Genomic DNA, 19,221 nt, shown 5'->3' with positions numbered 1-19,221 from the left:
GATTGACTGATTGAGGTTTTTTAATGGTGACGTCAACATCGAGACTATTTGTCCACGTCACGATCAACACGACTCCCCAAACATGGACTACCGCAAATAAAGTTTAAAAACCAACATATCAAAATATAATACTGCTGCAAAACAGAAATAAAAATTTAAGAGATAAAATAATAAATATGGTAGTAATGGAGAAAATATATAACAACAATATATAATAATAATAGTAACAATAGAGAAAATATATAACAATAACAATAGTAAAAACACTAAAAGGTCCGAAATCAACGTTTGAGGCGAACTTTTCCATGTAGGCCAGTATCGTTCACTCAGTATCCAATCGAGTCGTCTTCCATCATGTCAGATTTCAAAGAAACTGCAAATGGCTTACCGACAGGTGTAGATTTTGTTCTTTTTGGGGAAAGAACAATATCAATGAGTTGGCGCATATGCTGGCTAAGTTTTAGGTTGGTGATATAAGGTGAGCGGCAAAGAGCTGGAGTTCGCCGAAGACCAACACTAACAGAAATACGTGGGGTTTTAAGGGGTTTGCTAGTCGATGGGTTTGAATTTCTGGACTTTTGTCGGGAAGAAGATCTGTTTGGATGGAAACGTCGGATGTCTGAGTTCGCACAGATTTACAAGGGGTAGCTGCAGCAGTAGCAAAAGGCAAAGGAAGCGAGGAAGATGCATTCTTTTAAACGACGCCTAGCATCGGCAGCAGAGAGCTTCTCAACAACCATTACCTCTCGGATACATTTCTCATGTTGAAAGGTAGGACAATCCCGAGACCAAGCAGAATTTTTGCCCTTGCTGTTAACACAAAAGGGCTTAGTCACTGTACAGGGTTCTCCACTATGACTACCCTGGCCCCAATTCGCACAAAGAGAAGCATGTGCTGGTGTGCCCGAAGTGTTGACATTTGCAACAGCACAGGGGGCATGAGAATATAGGCATGGACCTTAAGTCGATAATAACCTTCATGTACTTCGGAAGTGTAAGCAAACTGAAAGTAAAAATCAGTGACTGAGTTGCAACGAGTTCACCTGACTTCTTACTTTTGATGCGAGCTACCTCTACATGTTGGTCAGCCAGCTCCGATTTAATCTCCTCGGTGGCATACAGGAAGTCCCAACACGATATCTCACCGTGAGAGACGTTCAGTAGACGATAGAGTTCTACTGACACGTTCACTGCCCCAATGGTAGTCAGTTTGAGTAGCTTCGCTGTAACCTTTCCGTTAACCGTTTCAACTAAGAAAGTGCTATTCCGTAATTTCTTGATATCTTTAACCTGTCTGGCGTTATAAGTAATAACTTTATTAATGAGGAAAGGGGACAAGCCCTTAATAGCACTTGGACGCTTAGCTTTAGCAGTGGCACAATCAACATCTTTATCTTTATTTACAAGTTATCGGACTACAGGGACTATCCGATACTTGTCTTTTCTACCCTATCTACAATTTGAGAGTTTGTCTCACTCTCGCTTGTTTTGGGCTTTTTACGAGAGGAAGAGCTCGAACCCGATTTTGAAGTTTTAGTACCGATAAAAAAAGTTAGTATTAAATATCTATTTATATAAAGACAACCTAGAAAGTTCTGTCACTTTTTGTGGAGGTCTGTGTTCAATTGGCCCTCACACCGTGAGCTGAATGCGAATGGAGATTAGGCGAAGGTCAGTTGTTGGTGAGGGTATATTCAACATACTACCTGGTTGTGGCAGGTCAGTTACACCGTGAACTTGCGTAAGGACAGTGAACATTGAACCTCCACAGACGTCATAAGGCCGTGTATGCTGTACAAGTTCAAATTACGGTCAAACGCCGCTGGAGCGGGGCAGAAGATATGTCAGGCTTTTGGTGAAGTTGTCGTGACTATGCGGACAGTGCAGCGGTGGTTTACCAAGTTTAAGAACGGTGACGAAACACACGAAGACGCACCACGTGCCGGAAGACCAACACATGTACAAAAAGAAGATCTCCACGCAGCAATTGAGGCGTATAGTGGCCAGACATGTGAGGAACTGGGACTACAATTCAGTGTGAGTGGAGAAACCATTTGGCAGCATCTACACCAACTTGGGAAGCACTACAAGTTGGGTCGATGGGTCCCACATGATTTAACTCCGGACCAGAAGGCAACGCAAGCAGACACCTGTGTTTCTTTGCTGTCTCGTTTGAGGAAAGAGCCATTTCTGGACAGGGCGTTGACACATGATGAGAAGTGGGTCCTGTACAAAGCTCCACGGCGCCGTCATCCTGGCAAACACGGTTTGCTATACTTTTGACGCGTGCGTGTACCTTTACGTCTAAGACAACTAAGATCTATAGTGTACAGAGACAAAGGCGTGAAGCGCTTCAGAAAATGGGTCCGAACATGCAGAGGGACTTTCTGGAAAGGGCTAATGGTGATTGACTACTGCTCTCACCGAGGCAAACTGAAGATTCACAGAGTGAACAAGAACTGCAAAATTAACTCGCAGTACTACCAAGACGAGATCTTGAGACCGAAGATCTTGAGGTCTTACCAGAGATGTACGAAAATAAGATCAACAAAGTCTGCATCCACCAAGCTAAAACTTGATCACACAACTCAGGATCTTCCCTCGCATTCCACCAGGATATGAAGGAGACTTCCAGTATAATAGGCATATCTTTCAATAAAATACCACCAAGTCTCCAGACGCAAGTGCAGTGGATTTTTATGGATCTGAACTGCTTGAAAGGGCTTTGGGTTTGAGAATCATGTGACAAATGTGAGTGGACTATGGAAAGTTGTAAAACAAGAAAGAACAAGATCCCCGTCGTATTTCTGCACTGGAGTCTTCTGCAATGGAAACTGTATCCCGTTCGGAACCAAGGAAAACATATCGAGCATTGCCACACCTGGCGCCATGTATATTCGTAACTTATTTGGTAAGTACAACTTGACCTCTGTATAACAAAAAATTATAAAATTTTCACGAGATAAATGTTAGTCACAATAAAATCGGTTTTATTACTAAGTTAATAATATTGTGCTAGAAATTCTTTTTTCTTACAATTTAAGTAGTATGCTCAATGTGACCACCGCCTGGTTGATTGCATGCCTTCATCGATACTGGCAGATATTAGTACAGTAGGAGTAATTTGAGCATCAGCTTTATTTTAATAATGGATTTGGAGACATTTATACTCACTCCACACTCTCAAAAAACTTAAAACAAAAATCACCTAAAAGTAAGGATCACAGAAGCTATCGCTCAAAGATACATCTCATAAGTATCTCGTAATTGACAGCACCAAATGAAACAAAGCCCATATTGAATATATAAAGAATATACGTATTATGTTCCCTCTGCGTAGAGACTACTTCTACCTTACCCTGTGTGTATATATATATATATATATAAATATCGAAATGTGAGATTTAAAAGTTTTAATAAATATAAGAACCTGCTAATATCTGCATCGAACTGAGCAACTGATGGTTTTTGCTTTTCATATCTCTTCACAAATGCTTCTTTGTTTACATCCCAAATATATCGAAATTGCTCCCATACAAATAGGAACTCCTCCTGTACCATCTGAACGTTATACTGCATTTCTGAAACAAAAGTTATTTTGCATATAATCCTCACTTTTAAGCTCTACAACGGAGGAATTTTTACGCTTCTAATTGATGTATCATATTCAATATATATAGATTAATTTTTTTATGTAACTTGCACACATAATGATGTATATATATTGGCGAAGTCTAGGATGAGTAAATTAAAAAAAAAAGAAAAGAAAAGAAAAAAGAAAGAAAAAGAAAAACAATAAGAGAACAATAGAGAATAATTTATAAGGTGCAGTGACGTAACTAGGGTGGGGCAAACAAGACTTGTGCCCCAGGCGCCGGATTGAGGGGCGCAAACCTGGGTAAATATTTATTTTCACTATAAGGCATAAAGAGGAGTTTTAGCAAACTAAAGATCATAAAAAATTATCTCAGAAACTTAATAGAACAACAACGACTCACCAAGCATAGGATAATATCTATAGAGCATAACTTAGCTTCAAAACTATCTTTTGAGGACATTGTAAAAAACTTGCAGCCAAAAGACCCCTCAAATTCCAGTTTTTTGTGTTTTCATTTAACTTACATCGATTTAGAAGATTTGCAGTGTCCGAGCATAATACTCGAAACAAAAGTTTGACTGTTTGCCATAATTAAATATTCTATTCTAAAGTAACAGGCTGTTGATTCATAATTACTGTGTGATACCAATATAAGGTGTAGTCGGGGAGCGTTTTGGTTTAGTTGGTCGGGGGGGGGGGGGGGGGCTAGGACGAGTTCTTGCCCCGGGCGACAACTAGCCTAGTTGCGTCGTTCATAATGTGAGAAGAACAAGTCAAAATGGTATGGACATATGCACAGAATGGGACATAGGAAGGTTTCAAGAAAGGAATTGAAGAAAGAAATTAAAGGCTAACAAATGGGAGTTAAGAGAAAGCAAACAATAAAAGATAAGGTGACAGAAGATGTAGAGTAGAGAAGAATTGATAAGAGAAGAATTATAGATAAAGAAATATATGGAAGGACTTGATCTACATCCAGACCCAAGAAATGGATAATAGAATTGGATAGAAGAGGAAGAATTTTTTATACATATCTAAATATAGTATAATATGTATACAAACGACATAAAACAATATAACTTTCTGCAGTTTCCTACGTTTTAAACATACTTTGTATGAATCCAAAAGAATAAAAGACTGTTTAACCCACCATAGAAAACAAGAAAAAAAAATACTACATATAATAATCGACTAGAAAAAAATCTTCAACCTTTAGTATATATTTTCCTTTTACGGTAGTTTATTTTTCTCATTCTTTCGTTCTCTATTCACACAAAGTCCTTAAACAAAATACATTATTTTCACTCCATGAATATTTACGTATCACATCACTCAGTCTCTTGTTTCATATTACGGCTATTCATGGACTCGGCGTTTTTCCAGTACTCCATTTATCGACAACCTTTCCCCATAGATTTTTCAACTCTCTATCAAGCTAATCACCAAAAACTATGAAATACAAGGGCCTGATCATGAAACAAAGGTTCGATTTTATTTTATTATTATTATCAATACACATTAGCGTCCTACTCTTCACTCGGTGCTGAATTTTTTATACTATGTACTTCCCATACATCCTAACACGAACTAAACGTAGTTTCCACTATACTCTTTAATAATTACTAGAAATCACCAACCTCCATACTCTACCCAAAAGAACTATTCCCACGGAAACCTTACCTCACAGTAAATTATTAAAAGAGCAGCAAAACTCGATACCTTATTTAATTAACATTCTGTTCGTCAAGCATTGATCTGAGTAATTTTTTGAAAATTTTTGCCCTATGACTTGACCACTCCCTTTCTTTCTTTTATTATTATTTGTATTATTATTATTAGTTTAGCCCTTCCCTGTGCCTGAGATTAAAATCAGTGAAAAACGGGCTGAGAAATTAGCTCCCTAATGTGGTATGATTACTTCCCAATCCCCAGACTAAAAATATGATCCAAGATATCTTCCGAACAAATATCAGATTTTATTTCATGCAATATGAAATACTTTTTCAGGCTTCACAATCTATATCACTCCTTGGATTAAAAATCAATCGAGAACAGGTGTACCTCCCCCTTCTCCGTCCAAATTTAAAACAATATAATAGATTTTGTAACTATTCTTCGATTTTAGCACAATATGATGTAAATGTTTATTTAGGTTTTCACGCAATCCCCACTCTTGCAGCTGAAGTCAATCAAATATATCAGCATTCATTTAACCTCTGCCTCTCAAAGATTTATATAAAAATTTTCGTAAAGAATACAATTTGTCGAATATGGTCAATTTTTTCTAACAATTTTCAATCGTCACAATTGCTTGCAACTGAAATGGGCCAATAATGAGGGAGTGAGTTTTCTTCAATTTTAGATGTTTTTTTTAATGAATGTTTATTGAAAACCCTGAGATTTTTATCGAACACTGTACGTGTTTTGTTGGAGATTAAGACTTATCCTATAGTTTGGGATTGAAATTGGTGAGAGGAAGGATGCTTGCTTCAACATTGCACAGCATCACTGATGTTATATGTATTTCTTGTATAGAATCATTTAATTACATTAGTTAATACATTATGGTACGATGGTTAGATAACGAAAAAGTTGTTATTCCACACCAACATAGAGAACTGAAAGCAGTATTTTAGAGACTAAATTATAACCTTCTGTCATAGTAAATGTACGCAAAGTTAATTAATTTGTTAAATACAGAACAATTCCCAAACAGAGTATATTCGTTTTATTTCTTTTTGTTGTTGTTGTTGTTGTTGTTGTTGTTGTTGTTGTTGTTGTTGGAGTTCAATGTCTCTCTTCAGCAGGGAGCCCGTAATCGATTGGGAGGTATTAACTGGGCTTTCCTACACCAAAGGTGAGATAGCAAATCAGTCAATCATAAGGTAGGCCAATGGTATTCGAAAGTGGATGAAGCTTATAAAAAATGATTAATTAATTCATTGGTCATTCATTTATTTAGTTTAACGTCCCAAATTATGTCCTTTCGGTTAAAGGAGACGGACAACAAATGAAAGTGAATGTTTGTGGAATTAATTCTTTTGTCCTCTTCTATCGGGAACTGAGCCTGGGACCACGCGCACCAAAAGCACACGTGCTAGCCACTAGACCAGGGGGGAGGGCTACAATGCCTATAGGAGAGGCTTAATAAATACAGTAAGATACCTGGGTCAAAAACTTAATCCGTTCCGTAACGCTCCTCGCGATTTTTTTCATTAAAATTAAAGGAACTACAATTAATGTTCTAGCAACGGAAGCATAGTACAATATGTATTTTGTGAATTTTTAAGTGTTTTTCTGTGGAAAATATAAACTGAAGACAAACTTGTTAAACAAGCTGCTAAATAAATAAAGCTAAATTAAATAAAGTAGTATTACATTCTTTGTTAATATTTGCTGGCTCATGTGAATGGAATCGAGGAGACGAGGAAGAAGCCACTGCTTAAAAATGGAATCCCTTTGCATAAAAACAGTTGGCAACTCTGATTCGTTTCTCTCTCTCTCTCTCTCTCTCTCTCTCTCTCTCTTGCTCCTTGTTTCTTCTTTGCACCTTTTCAGACAGTTTCTTTTTAAAAACTAAAGCTTTTAAACACAGCACTCTGGCAAAGTTTACATCAAACTCGCAAAAGCACTATTGAGCGCGTGAGATTTGTGCGTATACGTGTGTGCACATATCCCGAAATATCGAAGTGAGGCGAGGGAAAAATTGCTCACAAAGCTTGTTTGCGAACTGTGTACCCACTGCACCAGCAACATATCACACAGGGAACAATATAGAGGATATAAACGAACAAAGGAGAAAAAAAAACAAAGCACATTACAAAGTGTAGATAGTGAAATAACGATGTCTACCTAGCTACAGTGATATTTCAGATCGAATGAATGAATTTTTAATTGAAAAATGAACAAGTCAAAGACAAAAGAAGAAACAAACATAACTACAAGAAAAACTGCGAAGAACTTGTAAAGGTTTTGTCTGGAAATAATTAATGATATAAGCGAAATATTTTGTCTTATTTCTCACAGTTATTCCCTGTAAGTTAAAGGGGATGAAGGGTGATTACAAATAAATAATGACCTATACTCGTAAAATACTGAATGGAATGATGCTGAAGTGAAAGGGAACTCTATATACCTGAAGAATTCTTGCAAACTAATATTATTCATCATTAGCACAGTTAAGACTGATTCTAATTACACAAATATTCATTACTGCTGAACCATATGCTCTCCTGGAACGAATTAGTCTACCGAGATTGTGTTGACTGATTGGGTAACAGTAAATTCGGAATTTTCAGTAATGAATACCTAAATGGCACTTTCTTATGCGAGTATAAATTAAACGAAATTTTTGTTTTACATTCCATGGTTATGCCTTTAAGATAAAGAAGATAAAGAAATTAAGGAAGTGAGGGATTATGAAATTCTACAATATAATTTACATTTAACAAAAACAAAATGTCCAAAGATGAGACAAATACCAATCGACAGACCTTATTGAACTAAACAAAATTATATGCGTAAGTATAGAAGCTCATATATTTTACGTGAAAATAGAGAAAACCCAATTAATTTGTAAATCTAAAAAATGGTGCTGTACGAGAACCATGTCACTCAATGAAATGAAATTAATGATGAATTATTAAGCTTTTCATTGGACACTAGCAAGACAACAGTGCGTAGCCCAGTTAATGAGATACAGACTAAAATTATCATTAACTCTACCCCTAGGTGGCAGGTGGCAACTCTAGGTGACCTGTATACTCTTCACGCACATACTACTTGCAATTGATGGAAGAAGAATACGACAGGAAAACAGGAAAATCCCAAGATCCACCATAAACTCGTTTATTTGGGAATCGAACGAGGAAACCCTCGCACCAGAATTGAGAACTCTACCACTGTGAAAGTAAAACTTCAAATTAATAACGTAATGTTATTATTCAAATTACCAGCTCTATACACAAACAAGCTTCTTCACGGCACCACTAATTAGAATAAATGTTAGTAATAATACATATTTGTCTGTACTCACTAAAATATTCATCCACCACTTTGGCTTGTTTTGCTAACAGCTATTATCATCAGTATTGCATTACATATAAAGAAGTTATGCCTAAATCTGACCAAAAATTCTTTCTTCTTCTTCTTCTTCTTCTTCTTCTTCTTATTATTATTATTATTATTATTATTATTATTATTATTATTATTATTATTATTATTATTATTATTATTATTATTATTAATTTTATTATTATTATTATAAATTTTATTTGAATATTTTTTTTAGATTTTTTAGGTTGCCTTTTTCTCTTTTTTCCTATCATCTTTCTTCTCTTTTATTCTTGTTCTTTTTTTCTACGGATACTACACTTCCTTTTTTTTATCTTGGTCACGACTTTTTTTAAATATGTCGTATGTAATTTCTTTATTCTTTTGTATACTCATTTTATTATGTTATCTTTTTTAGTCTTATGAATGAGTATATTTTATTTGAGATGTTACTTGAGACGATAATTATGCTTATATACTTTTTCTTTATGACTTTCATTGTATTTTCATTGTATTTTCATGTTTTTTGTATGCTCTTACTTGTATGTTGTGTTTATATGCATGCGCCCTATATTTGTATAAATCTTTTTTGGAGGGCACTTTGTGGCTGTAAAGCTGTTTGTTCCCAATAAACATTTCAAACATTATTATTATTATTATTATTATTATTATTATTATTATTATTATTATTATTATTATAAAAAGGCAAAGAACGAATTGCTAGTTAACAGTGTACTTCTACATATACTGTACATGAATAAATAACCATTCTTCCAAGAAAAAACTATTAAACTGACAACAAACGACATATTTTCCGCCGCCACCAAAGTTCTTTTCTTCGATTTTCTCATAAACTATATTCTCTAGGAATTATTTTGTTCAGCTAGATGTGATCTATCGAATGATGTATGCCTGATATTTGGACAGTCTTTTCGTTAAACAAACATTAAAATTTAGGTGTTAATCAATATCGAAAAATCGAAAGTCATGACAACATCCCGTGGAAATGTGCCCTTACGGGTCAGGGTAGAACAAAGAGTACTTGAAGAGGTCGATCATTTCAAATATCTGGGAAGTATTTTGACAAAAGAGGCGTACTGCATCAAAGAGATCAGGTCGAGAATTGCCATAATCAAAGAGGCATTCAACAAGAAGAGGTCACTATTAACTAGCAGTCTTAATATTGGACTAAGGAAGAAATTGGTCAAGTGCTATATATGGAGCATTGGACTCTATGGTTCAGAGACTTGGGCACTACGGAAGTTAGAGAGGAAATATTTAGAGAGCTTCGAAATGTGGTGTTGGAGGAAGATGAAGAAGATAAAATGGACAGAAAGAGTAACAAACAAAGACGTTTTAAAACGGATAGGAGAGAAGAGGGCTCTTCTAGCTACTATCCTTCGTAGAAAAGCCAACTGGATTGGTAAGATCTTGCGAAGAAATTGTCTTCTTCATACCACCATAGACGGAAAGATGGAAGGAAAGCGAGAAATAGGAAGAACACAAGTGATCGATGATTTGAAAATACAGAAGAAAATATTGGAAATTAAAGGAGGAAGTTGAAAATCGAGAAACGTGGAAGAAGCATTTCCAGACACAAAATTAAAATCAAGAAAAAAGGGAAAACCTCAAGTTCCACGACCTGCAGAATACTTAATAATAATGATAATTTAAGGCTATATCTCATTAACCATACTACGTATTGTCCTCTTGTTAGTGTTATAATGAATAACTTAATAAGGGTGTATTTCAGTACCAATTTCACTTTAGTAAGTAGAATGATTGACGTACAGCATCAATTTAGAACTAGGCACGAGCTTCTACGCACACGCGTATTGTTTTGTTCCTTTCAATAAGGTTTGTCTATTGATTAGTTGGGTTGAGTTGAGTTGATTTTGAGTTTAACGTCCCGTTCAGCAGCGAGGCTATATGAGACGTGGACCTACTGATTAACGTGGAATCCGAACCACATGAGCTCCCGCCGGGAATCGAACCCGATTAGTTGGGTTGAATTGAAAACGAATGAGAGGGTATTAGAAATCGTAGGAGCGAGAGGAAAGGAAAATTTTAGATATTATTAAGACGAGGAAGAGAAACTGGTTGGGACATTGGATGAGAAGGAACTGTATCATGAGGAACGTTTTAGAAGGTATGGTCGCAGGAAAGAGAGGGAGGGGGCGAAGGAAACTACAATTAACGGACGATATTAAAAACAGATAAGTCGTACGTGAGGAAGAAGAGGTTAAGGGAAAACCGTGGAGTATGGAAGCTTCTCAGTTGTAGCAAGTGGCCTGCCAATAACGGTAGAATACCTATGATGAAGATGATTGATATATGTCTCATTTCTGGACATTTTTTTTTTCGTTAAATGATAATAATATTAAAGAATATTATTATTTCTTGTGACCGAGTGGCTAATGCTCGTGCTTTCTACGCGCATGGTTTCGCGTTCGATTTCCAATGGAAATATCTGCCTTGAACAGAAACTGTAGTAGTGAATCTAGATCCCATTTTAAACAGTAAGTACTGTGTATAACATTGGTGCTGAAAATTGACATTAAACTCGAATAAATCTAATCTTATAATCTGTCTTATTATTATAACTGTTCATACTCTTTTCTTTACGCAGCTGAGTAATAATTACAGAAAAGAAACACGCTTTTTTTTTTTTTTTAATTTTTTACCTTCATTGATAAGGTTTTGAAGTCTTCTGCATTCTTCATCAGCCAATATGGCCTCCGCATACTGATCCCTGCCTGTGTCATAATTGAAAATCTTTTGAGGCAACCTTTTCAAACTTCTTAGTGTATCACACAGATTATTTAAAATGTTTCCTAGAACCGTTGCGAGAGTTTGAAAAGTTGGAGTAAATTCAATCTGAAATGAAAGAGTAAAACTAGTAGTAATCTATGTGAAAAAAGGGATATTTCTGTTATATAATGTGTTCTAGGTAAGTATAATAATTGACATTTCTTCACTAAACTGAAATACTCAATTTTTGCCACTGTATACAATCAAACATACTAAAACTGAATAATCCCTAAGAAAGTTTAAGCTACAACCTTAGCTTTTCTTAATCCAATGTCTTCCTATCAATTATGAGCATTATATAGCAGCAGGGACATTCCATGTCAAATCAACAAGTCATTAGACTTGACCATCTCAGATTTTTGTAAAAATTGGTGCATAGCTTTATTACAGTGCAAGATGAAAAAATCCCGAATATTACCCCTCTCCTGAAAGTGTCCCCATACACGGTGTTCAAATATTTCAAAAAAGGTCATTTTTCCGTTACAGTAATTATCAAAAATTGTTATAAAATGGTTAATATGTTCACTAGAGACATGGAACAAACACCAATGAAAAGCTTAAAGATTGCTCTACAAGTTATGCTATATTGAAAAATCCTGTACAATAAAAAATAATACTTCAAAAATTCAAAGTAAAATTTGAATTTTGAATTTCGCACAGAAATGTCCCTGTGAATTTCTTCAAAATTGTCCAGATTGTAGTCTTATATGCACCACAGAGACCACAAAGTTGCATTTTGGGCGCTCAATGAGATCTGCTTCAAAATTAAACATAATCCAAACATTGCAAGATATTGACAATGTGAATATCTACAGTCAGATCAAAAACCACTTGCCTGTAGCTATTTATCTGCAGCATCAAAGGAATTTATATTCAACTTCATTTGTTTCGTGACGTATTCATTTGAATTTACACAATTACCCACTTTCGAGCTATTTAGACAGGTATTATGTTCCCGAACAGTACTCAATACAGGTCATTATTCTTGTTAGTCAGTATGGATGTTTCTATTTTCAATATTGGTACATGTTATTTTCATTCCTTTGTTTCAGGTTTGCTGTTACCGACTGTTGTTTTAGTACACATATGAGACTACAATCTGGACAATTTTGGACAAATTCACAGGGTCATTTCTGTGCGAAATTCAAAATTCAAATTTTACTTTATATTTTTGAAGTATTATTTTTTTTATTGTACAGGGTTTTTCAATACAGTACAACTTGTAGAGCAATTTTTAAGCTTTCCTTTGGTGTTTGTTCCATCCCTATAGAGTATATATTAACCATTTTACGACAATTTTTTATAATCACTGTAACGGAAAAAATCCCTTTTTTGAAATTTTTGAACACCCTGTATGGGGACACTTTCAGGAGGAGAGGGGCAATATTTGGGATTTTTCATCTTCCCCAGTAATAAAACTGTGCATCAATTTTTACAAAAATCTAAGATGGTCAGGTCAGATTTTCGCATTTCATTGGTTGATTTCACATGAAATATCCCAGCATTTTTCATATGGAATAATTTAGAAGTGATTTTTTTGGTTCTGAGTAGGTAGTTTGCTATGTTAGGTCATACATTATGTACTGTATAATTGATTTTCTTCAAAATATGTTCTCTGAAGACCAACTGTAGGGTCTATAATATCACAGCTATGAAGCAAAACATGTTTTCGATACTGGCTGATTAACGGAATAAATTTCTAGGTTTTGTTGCATGTCAACTGTTCTCAATGATACCACAATTTCTGGTGTAGTTGGTTCTGTGACTCTTTTGGCCATAAGAATGATGCTTTCCTGAGTAGGATGGGCATTTAAGAAGTGGTAGTACCATAAGGACAGTTTTGATGAGATGGTCTAGTTGCAGTAGCCATATTGGGCACACAGAAGTACAGATATCAAAAAATCACGCTTTTTTTTTTTTTTTTTTTTTTTTTAAATGACAAGTGGTGATAATTGACGCGAAAAACTTGTACACTACAGTAGCACAGCATAGTGTACATACTGGGGAAAATAATTTTCATTCAGAAAAAGTACAAATGGAGTGGGAGATACGGTATCACCATGGCATGCTGTGCAGAAACATATGCCGCAACGGCATCTCCGAATAAATCAACCACTAAATGTCTATACGATAAATTTCAAGAAAACTTGGAACCGCCCCTCCCCTCTCCGAAATGACACGAATAAGAGACCAACAGTTCTCACCAGGAGACAATGACGAATAACAGATCAGCATCTTTTCTAGTATTTCCACGGTTGCTTTCTTTTTCGTGAGAGAAAGAGCGAGAGAGAGACTGACTGAGTGAGTGAAAGAGAGAGTGAGTGAGTGTGTGTGTGTGTGTGTGTGAGAGAGAGAGAGAGAGAGAGAGAGAGAGATCATTCTGTATAATACTAATTATAGATTGAAAACTTTGCACACCGAATTATAAATGAAGATGTGATCACGAAGACAACTTTTGTAGTGTCGCGTAGATATGATCCACTGTGTTAAGACGTAGACAATGATTTGCTGATTCGAGTTTGAACTCTCACTAAATATGTGGGTCCTATGTTATTTTGAATTTGTACGCGGCTCTCTCCGTAAATTTCATGACTACAGTGTTTTCAGCTGATAGTTTGTCTTGCATTTCTTGGTCTCTTATTTTTGAATCTACATCTTCAATATCTTATAAGAGTGGAGTTTTACTGATAAAGGGGGTTGTTTGCGAGAATAACTTTGTTCTCTTGTCATAGAGGTTTTGGGCCCAAGATTTCACAACTTGGTTCGTTGCGCTTCGTTACGTTATATGGTTTCAGAAACCTCTTCTCAAAGTATATATTTAGTAAGGTGAAGCATAAATTGCTTGCTGTTACGGTACTTGATATCAAAGTTAGTCAGTAAGAAGTTTCTTTTTCCTTTTTAAATAATTTATTTTATTTTATAAAAATACAAATTAGTTTTATATTGTAATGAAATTTGTTTTGAATTTTCGTTCCTAATAATGTGAATATTCTAAACATTAAAAATATCTCTAAAACAAATATTAACTAAAATTGTGAAACACTTGGCTTGGCTTGTCTCTTTCCAGGCATTTTCCGTTCTTGGATTCTTCAGAACATCGTCAAAGTGTTTGTCAGCCTTTTAGGATGTCTGTACTTCCGTCTTATTGTGGGTTATAGAAGGAAAACCTCGTCCAGTTCTTTACCAGGAGGTAATGTGCCTAAGATCGATGACACATTCCCTGCGCTGGATGGCGATGCTGATACGTTGGAAAAGGAATGCAGTAGCTCGGGGATCACCAGTTTTGATCGCTATTCGATGACCAACTTCATTAATGAAATCAGATCCTTCGTGACCCCAAGACTCACTAGTTTCCATTGCTACTGTTACAAACCAATATTTGTCCAATAGGTTTGTGTATTTTAGCCTTGTGTTGGATTCTCTGTGAGCGTCGACGAGACCTGCTGAATTGAAGAATGGGTTATGTTGGAAGGAGCAAACGTATCGGAACATGTGAAATCCTAGACTAGTGCTTTTCCGTTTTACCTTCAGGCCTTTTACCTTCAGAGCGGCAACAATCATTTGGTTCTTTTATTGAAGGAACCCTCGCTGATACGAGGGCTCTACAAATGATGTTTACATTATGGTGTCGAGATTGTCTTCCCGCCTCTTTTTACATGAAAGACCATGTAATCCTTTATTTTCAACATACGCGTTGCAAGCAAAACAGTAGTGAGGCTCGCAAATATTAGCCCTAAGCGCAGAGCTGTAGCAATACGAAAGTTATGAATTTGCAATTCATGGGTCTTCACTGTGGAGAACGTAGATTCAAAATTCACAGGATTATTGATGGTAAGAGCCTTTCTACTATCTTTCGAACATTGAATTGATCTGTTGCAGACATTGCTCCTCCGCTTGTGTAGTGAACTTCCCTTAGATAGCTTAGTGACGCTATCTTTTGGTGGTCAGTAAAAATCTAGCACTCTTAATGGGTTATTATATAGGGTGTTTCAAAACAACACCGACAACGTTTGAGAGGTGATTCCTGACACCAAGATAAGACAAAAAGTATACACCAACCTGGGTGCACAAATGCTTCCTTTCGGAGTTATAGGCTGCCGAAAACATGAAAAAATGAACTTTAAAGGTCCGTAGCTCCAAAACTATGGCGTCTACCGTAGTCGGGTCAAAACTTTACTAAGGAACTAATATATGCTCTATCCAAAAATACATGCTTCAGAATCCTGCAGTATTTCCGCAACATTTTTTATAGAGGTAATTAGTGAGTACTTTAGATTATATGCCCGTAACCAAACTTCCTGTACAAAAATTGTTGCGTGAGTGCCTTAAAATTCTGAAACATGTACTTTGATAGAGAACATATTAGTTCCTAAGTAATGTCTTGATCCGACTACGGTAGGTCCCATAGTTTTGGAGCTATGGACCTTTAAAGTTCATTTTTTCATATTTTCGGTAGCCTACAAGGTCTGTATGATAAGTAATGAGACTCGCCGCGCCGCGGCGCGCGTGTCGCTGGAGCGGGTTTGTCGGTGATGGAGGATGTAGGGGGGGGGTCCGAGCAAAGCAACGCACCGCGCGTCAGTTGGCTCCGAGCCTTAGTGGAGCGCGGACAAGCCTTGGACAAAGCCCTTGTGAACATTCTTGTCACGGCGGAAAATCAACAAACATGGAGGGTTCCATCGAACAGCGTTATGCGATCAAATTTTGCGTTCGCCTGGGGAAAACGGCTACTCAGACGCTTTCTCTCATCACGGAGGCCTACAAAGAGGAAGCCCTATCCAAAGCCCAGGTGTTTCGTTGGCACAGTGCGTTCCGGAACGGCCGGGAAAGCGTTGAGGATCTGGAGAGGGCTGGACGCCCGACAACAGTGACTACGGACGAAACTGTGGCAAAAGTGAGGGATCTCCTGAACTCAGACCGTCGATTATCGTTGAGATTGATTGCTGATGAACTCGATATGAACCACACAACAGTGCACAAGATTGTGACGGAACAATTGGGAATGAGAAAAATCTGTGCGAAACTGGTGCCGCGAGTGTTGACTGACGAACAAAAGCAACGACGTGTTGATTGTTGTCAGGAACTGTTGAACCTCATGAACAGTGACCCTAACTTTGAAGATGACGTCATAACAGGTGACGAATCGTGGGTGTTCCAGTACGACCCTGAAACGAAACGTCAAAGCGCGGAGTGGCACACTCCTGCGTCCCCGCGCCCCAAGAAGGCCAGAATGTCGAAGTCAAAGGTGAAAACAATGTTGATTGTTTTTTTTGACAATGTGGGGGTGGTCCACAAGGAGTTTGTACCCCAAGGACAAGCCGTCAACGCCGCCTTCTACAAACAAGTCCTTGAGAGACTGCACAGGAGCGTCAAGCGGAAAAGACCGGCGATCGCTAGCCGGTGGAAGTTGCATCACGACAATGCCCCTGCCCACACTGCCTTCTTAGTGACCTCCTTTTTGACCCGGATTGGGGTGGAAGTCCTTCCACAACCACCCTACAGCCCAGATGTGAGCCCGGCCGACTTCTTCCTCTTCCCGAAGCTGAAGCCACGCTTGAAAGGAACCCGTTTTGCAGACGTCACAGCCATCCAAGCAGCCGTGACCACATTTCTAAAGGACATGCCGGCTGCTGACTTCCAGGGGGCGTTTGCAGCGTGGAAACATCGATTGCAGAAGTGCATCGACGCAAGAGGAGAGTACTTCGAAAGCTTTTAAGTCCCTGTACAGATCAGATCAATAAAACAATGTTTCCAGACCTGGTCTCATTACTTATCATACAAACCCTGTATAACTCCGAAAGGAAGCATTTGGGCACCCAGGTTGGTCTATACTTTTCGTCTTATTTTAGTGTCAGGAATCACCTCCCAAATGTTGTCGGTGTTGTTTTGAAACAAACCTGTATATCATTACTAATGCTAATCGCTCACAATTATTACTGTATATAATCACTACAATCATTATCAGCGTTCATTATATTTAATTGCACTGACTTATCAACACTTAAAGTTAAACTTTCTCTATATAAATTCTAGTTCGGATTCTTTCCCTTGCTGTCTTACAACACATTCGTAAGTCTTATCTAGATATCACTAACTAATCGAGATTCCAATTTTTACCTTATGTTTCACAGAATACATCAACAAGTCAACCACCATTCGCCTTGTTGTATTAAACACATTTCAATGGTACGACAACAGTACCACAGTACCTATTAGTCAAGTTTTAATACTACTACTTCCTTGACAGATTGTATTGGAGTTGGAAGCCCTTGTTCGCTCTCAGCGGTAGGACTCCTTTTCTGTGGTGCACCTCTCATTCCTTGTGTTTTTTCGTGGGTATATCAGCTATAAAATCCAACTGCTAGCAACTGTGTAACCAAACTGGTATGTTAACTTCCAGATTATCAATTTGCTTTACTTGGTTCTTTGTTCTTGCTACGAAAGTAGAAAATGTATTAACTTACTTTACATTTGGTGTAACGTATTATCGGTATTTTGAATCTAATAGTCGCATTCGTCATTTTCCTTTTTTCAATCATTATTGAAATAAATTGTTATTCTTCCAGTTCTATTGCGAGAATTATTACAAGACATGAACTAACTGCTCCTTTTCATAAAGCTTTTTTGACCATTTTAATAAGTCCATTTATTTTTTAACAGAATACAGTACATGAGTTATTCAGAGAAAAGTGACAGCTCATCGTACTAGTGCAATTTCATCTCTTCGTTTCTAAGACAAGCTATTCTGTTTCTGATGCATGTCATACTTTTCTTATTCGTATTAATCCTCTGTACACTTTATCACTAACAGCATCCATTGTGAAGTCAAATAACATACAAATGACGATGAAGAATAAATATTAACAGACATAAAACTCGATTTGCACCTTAATTCTTTCAAAGATTATTGAAAAGTTATTTATTAATCATGGGAGTTATTACATATACCATGAAATATTAACGAAAGCACATGAAATTACGTTCGAGTGTGAGTGCAATTACATGAATACGCATAGCAACACGTAACATAATAAACACGATTGAAAAAATAATATTGGGGACATTAGTTATTACATCTGTTTTAGATATAAGTTAGGAAGTAAATACTGTTACGTTTTAGCTTTTCGCATATGTTTAGTTTACGACCTTGAAAGTTTTGAGTTCCAGGCTATCCTATGTAGAAAGGAAGTAACAATCTTCAGCTTTTTTCTTGATTTGCTGAAGTATGAGTGTGTACAATGACTGACTTTTGCTTTGCAATAAGCAGAAGAGGAGTGAAAAAAATGTCCGAAATACTTTCCGTGCCATACTATGAAAACAGACGTGGACTAATTTGAAATATTCCATCCATCACTATCTTTTCGTTCTTTTCACTTTACGGTGTACTGATATACCAGCCATCTTGACTTTCTCAATACTTTATGAAATAATTTGTTTCTTACTTATCATTTGTATATGTGATTACAACATTACGATGGAATCAATTTCCGGTAATACAAATATAGGCGTACTTCTGGTGATGTACAGGATTTCCAAAAAATAAATAAATAAATAAATAAATAAAATATCTCATTCTACGAAAGAAAAACACACGCATTGGATTATTTTTCTATATGGCAACGCAGAGCGTGAAAAACCAGTTTGAACCCTTTTCTATGAAACAGGCACACACGGTGTGGGGATAATCTATAATTCTGTTATCTACGTCATCTATGTCGGATTTAGCAGAAATGTCTCCTGTATTATTTTGTCGTTTTCTT

General features: G+C 36.7%; 1 protein-coding gene across 5 annotated transcripts in view; it reads right to left on the bottom strand.

The window, feature by feature from the left end:
• Positions 1–19,221, bottom strand: part of kl-2 (dynein heavy chain 2, axonemal kl-2) — a 564,598-nt gene that overhangs the window by 437,409 nt on the left and 107,968 nt on the right. For all 5 annotated transcript variants that reach the window (XR_014132735.1, XM_081769103.1, XM_081769086.1 and 2 more), the window contains 2 exons: positions 11,335–11,527; positions 3,431–3,581 (listed from right to left, as the gene is read on the bottom strand). Coding sequence is in view for 4 of the 5 variants with exons in the window: in XM_081769103.1 (XP_081625229.1) it covers positions 3,431–3,581; positions 11,335–11,527 (344 nt within the window). In the remaining variant the exon portion in view is untranslated. The remainder of the gene's footprint in view (positions 1–3,430; positions 3,582–11,334; positions 11,528–19,221) is intronic.

This window comes from Thermobia domestica, chromosome 1 (genome assembly GCF_964235325.1).
Source record: "Thermobia domestica chromosome 1, izTheDome1.hap1.1, whole genome shotgun sequence".
In the NCBI taxonomy this organism is placed as follows: domain Eukaryota; kingdom Metazoa; phylum Arthropoda; class Insecta; order Zygentoma; family Lepismatidae; genus Thermobia; species Thermobia domestica.
This window is presented reverse-complemented; position numbering and strand designations above follow the sequence as displayed.